The sequence below is a fragment of the Cucurbita maxima genome, unplaced genomic scaffold (assembly GCF_002738345.1).
Source record: "Cucurbita maxima cultivar Rimu unplaced genomic scaffold, Cmax_1.0 Cma_Scf00007, whole genome shotgun sequence".
Taxonomy (NCBI): domain Eukaryota; kingdom Viridiplantae; phylum Streptophyta; class Magnoliopsida; order Cucurbitales; family Cucurbitaceae; genus Cucurbita; species Cucurbita maxima.
In genome coordinates this window covers 6,389,237-6,399,075 of record NW_019272023.1, presented here as the reverse complement: position 1 = coordinate 6,399,075, position 9,839 = coordinate 6,389,237, and the positions used below count along the sequence as shown (strand labels likewise).

General features: G+C 37.2%; 1 protein-coding gene across 1 annotated transcript; it reads left to right on the top strand.

Moving 5' to 3' along the window:
• The first annotated feature begins 8,666 nt into the window (after window positions 1-8,666).
• Window positions 8,667-9,183, top strand: LOC111482418 (14 kDa proline-rich protein DC2.15-like). Its single transcript, XM_023128182.1, has one exon. It carries the CDS (start codon window positions 8,707-8,709, stop codon window positions 9,118-9,120), a length of 414 nt encoding a protein of 137 aa, XP_022983950.1. The 5' UTR covers window positions 8,667-8,706; the 3' UTR covers window positions 9,121-9,183.
• The last annotated feature ends 656 nt before the right edge of the window (window positions 9,184-9,839 follow it).

Sequence of the window (9,839 nt, the reverse complement as noted above, 5' to 3'; positions counted from 1 at the left end):
CACTCGCACATGAGGGTCGTGTGTAAAGAAGTACTACACATCCAATTTGTTCGAGATTGGAGGTTACTCCTCGATGCGTTAGAGCCCGATCCCAAGAGCATGTTGCATGTGTTTACATCAGCAAGACCCCTACAGTGGGTCACTTACAGAGTATTCTTCGAAATACTCAAGCCGTGTTCCACATATCATTTTTCAGGTAAAGACAAGACGCCCATGTACGGACGACGACGACATCGGAAATAGATACTGTGGCACGTGCATAGCGTAATTGCATGTTTAAATTCTTAGTCTTAGGTCAGTATAAGACGCTTTTATTTCATTATTTAAATTATTTCATTTCTATTTTTTTTTTATTGTAAATTCCAACGTTATGTTTTGAAACACGTAAGACCGACAATGTGTTCTAGTAGTTTGAAGTGTTCTAAATGTGTTTTAAATTTTCCGTTATTTATGATGAGTATCTAACAGTTATATTCCGTATTTAAGAGTTAAGCATGAGACCTAGTAGCGACTCTGAGTATGTAGAAATTTATGATCGTTACATAAAACATTAACTTGAGGCTAAAGGAGAAGCTAAACCTTAATGGGAATGAGTGAATAAAAAATAAAATACGAGAAACACAAAACCAAATCAAATAAGTTAACGAATCAAAATTTGTTACCCGTGCAGTGTTAGAAAGCCATGACAAAGGGATGATCTTAAAATCAAGGTCGAGGCCTAAGCCATCGAGCCTAGAAATAAGTCACTTAGGTTGAGGCCACATTAGTCGCGTTGAGAAAATCTTGATGAATAGCTTTACCGAGTAAGCCTAGGTCGAGGCAAACACCTTCATCCAAGTCTATGATGAATCTCTCTACCTTCTTTGTCTTAATATAGACTATTAGGACCGAGAAACATCTACGTTTGTTGCCACCATATTTGTGCATCATCCTAAAACATGAACGATGCACAAGATACCTTATTGTAATCTAAACTCTTCGGTAGATGAAATATCATCATCAATGATAGCCAAACTCTACCATGGTTAGGTCCTTAGAGGTCCTATTGATGATACGAAGCTTGTTTGTCTTACTATTCATAATTATTTCATCTGTTGCATCATCTTAGGGTTGTTGGTTGCCTACGCTCGTTATTTGGTTGTCATAGTCTCTATTTATTACAGGAAAGGTCTCCCACATTAGGGTAGTTGTAGTGGGGACCGACACTACTAGAGGCACCGATGATGCCACTTGTGGTACTCTAGGTAGTGACAAGGCTAGGCCTATATGACTTATCGAAGCTTCACGAGTCAGACTCGGATCCCTACCTCATCCTCTTGCAGGTGAACATTCTTTTCCACATTTTTTAGGTGGCACAATATGTTATCTAATATATAAGTAGCTAAATCTATGATTCTTAACATTAAATCTTCGGTGACACATAACATCCATTGCGGCCCTAATTTTCCTAATCAAATATATGAAGGGTTAATATAACACATGCGGAAGGAATTTGGATCTTAGGTACTTTTAGAACATCAATTATAGTAAATAACTAGCATGTTCATAAGTATTAAAACTTAATGAGTTTGAATACTAACATTTTTAGTTCAAATTCCTTTTTCCTTACGAACCGGTTTCGAACCATCACTAGTGTCTTTTCCACTATCCTCCGGCCTTAGAAACGGGATTGTGAAATCTGGTGAGTGACTAAACTTGGGAGGATTTTTGTATATATGAAGAGAGTATTTGTGAGAGGTTTTTGTCAAGGTTTTTCACCAAAAAGAAGACCTTTCATGTATTATGATCCCTCTATTTATAGAGTCATGTTAGCATGTTCATGCAAATTTGAGATCACCAAATTTTGACACTCAAAATTCCACTCAAATGTTTGGGATTATGTGGCAAGCATGCATGCTTGAGTTAATCAAATTTTGACACTGAAAATTCCAATCAAATTTGTGGGGTTTATTTGGCAAGCATGCAAGTTTGGTTAAACTAAATTTTGACACCTCAAAATTCCACTAACATGGATTTTTCCATTAAATGAAGTCAACATTTTGACTTTCTTCATTTTGATTCAACAATCAATTTGAATTATTAATTTCAAATTAAAGTAAGATTAAATGATTAATTAAACTATTAAATTAATATTTAATATTAATTCAAATGCCAATCCCAATTAATTCCAACACATATTTGATTAAGATATTTAAATCTTATTTAAATATCTCATATTCTCTTTTTTTGTTTAATTCGTAAATAAAATAAAAATGCGGTTAAATATATCGTATATATGTAGCGCATTCTCCCTAATTTGAATTCGAACACTTCGAACTTACTCATCACACTGTTCTATGGTTTAGTTCAATATGAGCTAGTAGAGGGACTTAATGGACCTATAGATCATAGGCTTCAACGATCCAAGATTAACTGGTTAAACTCATTAACTTTGTTAACCAACATTCGTTAACTACTAGGACATTCCACTATAGCCTAGTAGTTGCACTCCCCTCACTATAGATATATTTTTGTCCATTTGATATGACCATGATTAGTAAGTCGATCCTTCACAGGTTGTTCGTAATTAGAGCTAGGTCAATTTACCGTTTTACCCCTGAAGTTACTTCTTGTTCCTTATGCCTCACTGATCGTCTAATGAACAATTGGTTTATGGTTCAACTAGTAAACTGAATCCGTCTCAGGCCAACGAGAGGGTGGGGCCCCTTGTTCAAGACCTGGAGTTAGTACTTAAGGGAACTACCTCTCTTCTTTCCCTAAAAGTGGGTAGGAGTGAATTTCATTTTGCACCCCACGTCCCCAATCATTTACCCAGTCTTACCCCTGAAATGGGAGGCCTATTGAGTCGGCGAACTTGAGCCACTATCACCCATGAAAATCTAAGGATAATTCCGAATAAACAGGAGTTCATGGTTAGCTCAGGATTAAGATTGAGTTACCTAGGTTATCAAATGAAAAGAAAATTAGTCTCAACAGTAAACAACATTATAAAGTGAGAATGATTTTCTTCATTGTCCGATCTTATACAATACTCATTGCATAGGATGCCCCCACTCACATGTTTCCACATGTACAATTTTAGTGATCACATTGTTTATATCATATACAAAAGTGGTCCGCATCTATAGTGTCCCCAGAATAAGGTACTTAGCCTTATCCTTATATTGTAGATCATTTTGACTATATACTACTTAATCAACTCTTATGTCTCTACATATAGTTCAAGTAATTATACTATAGCCAGAGTGTTCTTAGTTTATTGGATTTAGATTAATGATCGTAAAGTTCACTTTATTCAATAACAATCTTTACTGAATAAACAACAATAATAACTTTATTGAAAAATAGAATATGTTTTTGTTTACAAACTATGAGTTTTAGGACATAAAACCCAACAATATAGATACTACTGCATGCATTACATGACTAATAAGTGTGGAAAAGTCTATGAAAATATTTCATAAATGATGTCGTGAACTTAAACCTTCATAATAAATTAATTAAAAACAATATTGTTATGACAATATAGCAGAAAATAGCTAACGTGAATTTAAATGAGATAAAAAAAAAAGGTGATGTCGTGATCTAACCTAAGGACTATTAAATCAAACATGAATGCAACTACCCTAGCTTCGATCTCATGGCCTTCACTAGACACCGTCATCTATACAAGAGTGTCTTACCTTTACCTAAAAAGGAAGAGTAACATGTGACTTAGTATTTTAAGAAATAATCCACAAGTAACCCCACTGTGGAAAAAAAATATGCAATGAAATGCAATATGGTGGGACCTATCATTTCATAAAACCATCATGACATGACTTTAAACTTAGTCCGGGCAGGTTGAATGTGTAGTACTTTCATACACACGGCCCACACATGTGCACATAGTCTCATCAGACAGACTCATGTATATATTCCCTAGGCCTCATTCATCGGGTTAGTGCACGCTCACGCCACCAGAAACCACATAGAGAAAGGACCCACGTAATATCAGGACCAATATAGATATCATAATGTACGCATTCGTATTATTCTGTAGCGCCCGAGTTTAAAAATAAAAAAAAATAAAAAAAAGAGTCACACTAAGGGCAAACTAGTCATTTTTCCCTATTATTACTTGAGGGGTCTGATGTGAATGGGGTCATAATCTGAAAAGAGAAAGAAGAGGGGAGAGAAAGAGGGAAAGAAGATTAGGGTTTTTGAGTTAGGAGTAGGAGATCGGATCATAACCGACACTGGAGATCCGAGTCCCCAATCTAAACCATCAATAGTCCGAGGAAAGGTGCTCTCACGAATCGCACCTTCCTATTTCGTCAAAACGTCCCAGAACTTCAGGTTAGTCCACGAGTGTCTAGATCGAGAAGTCATCAAGATTTTCGTGTGTTAGCGACGTTTTATGTTGATTCTTGGACTCTTACCCTCAACAGCGTTATGTGGTTAAGTTTTGGAGTGAAGGCGACCAAGATTGGCGTTGAGTTTCAAGAAAACGTGATTTTCGGTAAGAACTCGTGTTTTCTTCGAATTCGAACTCAAATATTAAGATTTGTGATTATCAGAAAAATATAAGAAAATTGTTTCGAAAGAGTAGAACATAAGATCTACAAGATTCGTGAAGAAAGTTTGTTGAATAGGATTATGGATTGGAAGATAAAAAAATAGGAAGAAAATGGATCGAAAATACCCAAACTCATGTTTTTGGAAAACACGCGGGAGAGAGGGAGGAGACGCCACAACGCGTCGGCCAACGTACAGGGGAGTGCAGCGGAAACGGTGATCAACATGTGGCAATCATCGATTGGTGAGGCGCGTCCTCACCCGGCAGTGGACACGTGTCAAGCTCTTAGATCCGGGCTGGCCCGACCCGGCACCGCACGTGAACCGCTTGTTTCTAAACCACCTAGACTTGGCGTCTCTAACCCGCGACTACTCGGGAAACCACGCGCGCGTAGAAACCCTCCCGAACGCGTGTTGGCGCGTGTAAGCACGTGAGGCACTATTTTTCTTTTCGTTCGGTCTCTATTTGCTTGTTTTTCGACCCGATTTTGATACTGACCCTATTATTATGTGAATTACAACCTGTCAAGGAAATTCCATAATTTTTGGGATCCTTTCCATCAAGAAAACTCGAACTCGGGAAGGCATGCGTCAACCAAGTAAGTAGTCATTTGGATTCCCACGAGTAGTACTTGTAGGAATTGCTAGGAACAAGCATGCATGTTACCACCAATTAACTTAGCTAGCCGAACCTAGCATATTAGTATGAAAATTACGAAAATGAAATGATTAAGGAAAGCTAGATATGAATTGTTTACTAAACCTGTTTTGATTGAGATAGTGATAAAGTATGTATGCATGAGGAGGATGGGAAACTTTTGAAATCTGCGCTCCTAGTGAAGATGGACGTTATCTTCCCGTTGAGCATGTTTGTTAATATTGGATGAACTATTGCGTGTGGACTCCTATGCTTATAATTGCTTGTATTATCTTTCTTGTTGAATAGGAAGAAATTATGAGCGTAGACTAGGATGCTTGTGACTAAGTAGGTTAGACGAGATCCTAGATTAGGAGATCTCTAGTATACCGTGCATATAGACCCGCGAAGTGATTACTGGCAGACCCAGAGCCCAGAATTTCAAACCCAATAGGTTTATGAGACCAGGCACGAGAATCCTAGAGATGCATGAATCCAAGTCTAAGCCACCAAGTTCCACCCTAGAAAGAATAGTAAGTCACCACGGTAACTGTAGGTAGCCCGCTAGAGTTGAGCAGTGTGGATAGTGTCATCAGAACCTCCACTTCCCTCTCTGCTTCGATACCGTACCGTCGAGACAGAGCTCCGGTATAGAGATCGTTTAGCTTGGAAGATCCAGACAGGGAAGTGTGACAAGTGCCCAGACCTAGTGGTGATAGCTGAGGGGTCTTCTGAACAAGACTCCTGGGCCGTAGAAACCCGTCCATGAGCGGGGGACGTGGAGCCATATAGGATGACTCAGTAGCTGACCGGCACATAGGGGGTCACACCCCAAATTTAGTGGATGTATGGTTTCGTGTGAGGGTCGTCAGCTAACCTCCATGAATGATGTTTAGAGAGAGTCACATATTCAGATCCATCCATACGATCCCCTCAGATTTATTTATGAGGTCGCGTCTCACCTTAGGACACTGATCATTTCACTGTATAAGATGGGAAAGCCTCCTAAGATTCAGAAAAAAGAGTTGTAGCTTAGATCACTCTCCTTAGAAACCCGAGAAAGACCGTGGATACCTACCAAGATAAGGATGCAAAAAGAGCCTACAAGTAGGCCGCTTACTGAGTATTTTTATACTCATTCCTTTCTACTCTTTTTTTTTTTTTTTCAGGTGAGTGATGTCATGGTTCTAGGCGGAGGTGAGTGATGCCATGGTTCGAAGCGGGAATGGATGCTGAATCTTAATGCCACAGATGAGTGACCAGGGACGTCTAGGAGTCTGTGCATTTTTTTTAGATCTGTCATGCATTGTTTGGTAAACCATTTACATACTTTTCTTACTTGAACACCTTGTTTTGGATTTCAAACTTTCTACATAATTGCTAAAGTTTTTTTTTTTTTTTTTTTTTTTTTTTTTTTTTTTTTTTTTTTTTTTTTTTTTTTTTTTTTTGTAATTTCGTCTTGTCTATTTGCTTTTACACGATTTCATTGCATAGTCTGTTGGTCCAGCCCTTGATTTCGAGATTCAAATTTTGGGTTGTGACACAATCACAATGGGAAAGTATCCTGATGCAAATGACACGCATAAATGCATGAGATCCCCATAGCTTAAAACCATGACATAAGTTTATGATTCAACATACCTTCATTCATTCATGACATAACAAGTCTGTGAGACATGCATACGTAATAATTGTCATATCTTCCCTAATTAACAGAATTTACATAGCTTGGTGTATGGAGTTTTATACATCATATCATCAATATCATAAATATAATTCCACAACATGGTAACATGGTATAGTCGTATTATAGCATAGCTTATAACATAACATAATACGACATAGCATAATTTATAACATAGCATAGCATCACATAATACATGCAAACAGTCATAACAATGACATGTGCAGGGTTCACTAAATTTCTTGAGTTGATGTTCGTTTTATCCTACTATCGAGGAATAGCCAAAATTAACTCCAAATCGACTTCCTCAATTTTCTTTTTTCTTCATCGTGTTCTCCAAATTGGTGTTGGCTAGAAATAAAAGAAATGATAGTATGGAGACTGAGAAATAACACACACACCTTAAGTTTGGAATAACTCTAGGCACTTCTCCATTGTTTATGATTGTATCTCCTAATCCTAGAAGTAAGATTATTTACTAAATATGTTTGATACTCAATATTTTCTATTTTTTAGGTAAAGGCAAAGACATTTTAAGCAGCATAGTAATCGCTATAAAGAGTTTCGATAGAATTTTGTTTATATTACAAATTTTCATGCTTTTAATATCTTATGCAAATTCGTTTTCATTTGAAACAAGGATGAGTTTCATGTTATCAATGTTTAATGGTCCACTTATGTTTTAGGATTCCTTTTGGGATCCCAAATAAAAGTCTAACTTTTTTTTTTTTTAGATCTTTTATCCACAACCATTTTCATCTTCGTAAACACCATAGAGGAAGAATGAAAGGAATATCTTATCGAGGCAATCGTATTTGCTTCGGTAGATACGCTATTCAAGCACTTGAACCCGCTTGGATCACATCTAGACAAATCGAAGCGGGACGAAGGGCAATGACACGAAATGCACGACGCGGCAGAAAAATATGGGTACGTATATTTCCAGACAAACCCGTTACACTAAGACCCACAGAAACACGTATGGGTTCAGGGAAAGGATCCCCCGAATATTGGGTAGCTGTTGTTAAACCAGGTAGAATACTTTATGAAATGAGTGGAGTAGCCGAAAATATAGCCAGAAAAGCTATTTCAATAGCGGCATCAAAAATGCCTATACGAACCCAATTCATTACTTCGTGATAGAAATGTAGAATCAAAGGAAAGCGGTCTTTGTTTGAGATGAAAAAAATTAAGTAAAATTCAAGACTTTCAAGCATGCATGTAATAACAATCTTAGTCTTGTCATGTTTTAGAGGTTGTATTGTTATGTCATACTAACATCAATATATACCAAAACACATTGTTAACATATATTTATCCGCTTTGACTCATTATATATGACCGCCAATTTTACAATTTACTACCAATAGATTTCCAAACCCTTATAAAAAAAATATTTGATTCCTTCTTCCAACTAAAGTGTGATCTCATAGTTATATTAAAAAAAAAAAAAAAAAAAAAAAAAAAAAAAAAAAAAAAAAAAAAAAAAAAAAAAAAACCACTTGTCTTGAAGGGCTTCTCTCAAAAAAAAAATTTCCATGCTACAATAATTTCTTTTTATATCTTATTATCAAACATCACTCGGTCTATTTTGCTGGCCATTTGACATTTTTATAATATTTTAGAAACAGACAAACTAATTGAAAACTCATCTCTCTCAAATCAATTCCTCAAAACTTAACAAAGTAAATGTTTCAGCAATTTATAAGGAATTTTTGTGTTAAAATACAACAAATTCCCAAAACCCATCTATAAAAACACTAACCCTTCTCATAATTCTTTACAAGCCATCAAACAAACCTACAAACCCTTCAATATCTCTCCACCAATGGCTTCCAAGCTCCCTTCACCCATTGCCCTCCTCCTCCTCCTCCTCAACCTCCTCTTCTTCACTATGGTCAGCTCCACCTATGTCCCTTGCCCACCGTCGCCACCCAAGCCCCACAAGCCCACCCCGTCAAGGCAGCCACCATCACTCCCCAAGTGCCCTAGGGACACCCTCAAGCTCGGCGTCTGCGCCGACTTGCTGGACGATCTAGTGCACGTAGTTATCGGCTCACCACCAAAATCCCCATGCTGCACCCTAATCCAAGGCCTTATTGACCTGGAAGCTGCTGTGTGCCTTTGCACTATGGTGAAGGCCAGAGCCTTGGGTCTCCAGATTGACCTCTCAGTTTCCCTCGGCTTGCTTTTGAACTACTGTGGAAAGAAGGTTCCGTCTGGCTTCCAATGCCCTGCTTGAAACCAAATCCTTTCATTTCCCTTTCTGGTTTCTTCTTCAATTTTCCATTTCAATGTCATGTTTTAAATAATTAGTTTTGTCGTACATCGTATTATGATGGGTTTTGAAATCTTCTCAGAATTCCACCATCTTTGTATAGTTTCATTAATTTTCAATGTAACATAATGGTACGTAGTTTTTGCAAATAAACAACGTTGTTCGTCTGTTCTCTTGTGTCTTATTACAAATTTGACGATGCATATGTTTTAAACCTCAAATCTTGTTTCACTTGTGTTACTTGCATGAAATCATAATAAACCTTTAACTTCAAAATTTTCATGACGAAATATTAAAGAGAGTAATATTAACACTCAAGTTTTAAATGACAATGTTTGACGAAAAATGTAGAGATCTCAATTTAATGAAAATATGGATGTTAGTGTAACAGCCAGTACGCCGTTAGTAGATATTATCCGTTTTGACTCGTTATGTATTGCTGTCAGCCTTACGGTTTTAAAACATGTTTGTTATGGAGAGGTTTTCACATTCCTATAAAGAATGCTACGTTCTCCTCTCCAACTAACGTGGGATCTCACAATCCACCCCCTTGGGGGCCAGCTTCTTTGTTGGTACATTACTAGGTGTCTGGCTCTGATACCATTTGTAATAGTCTAAGTTCACCGTTAGCAGAGATTATCTACTTTAGCCCGTTACGTATCACCGTCAGTCTCACTATTTTA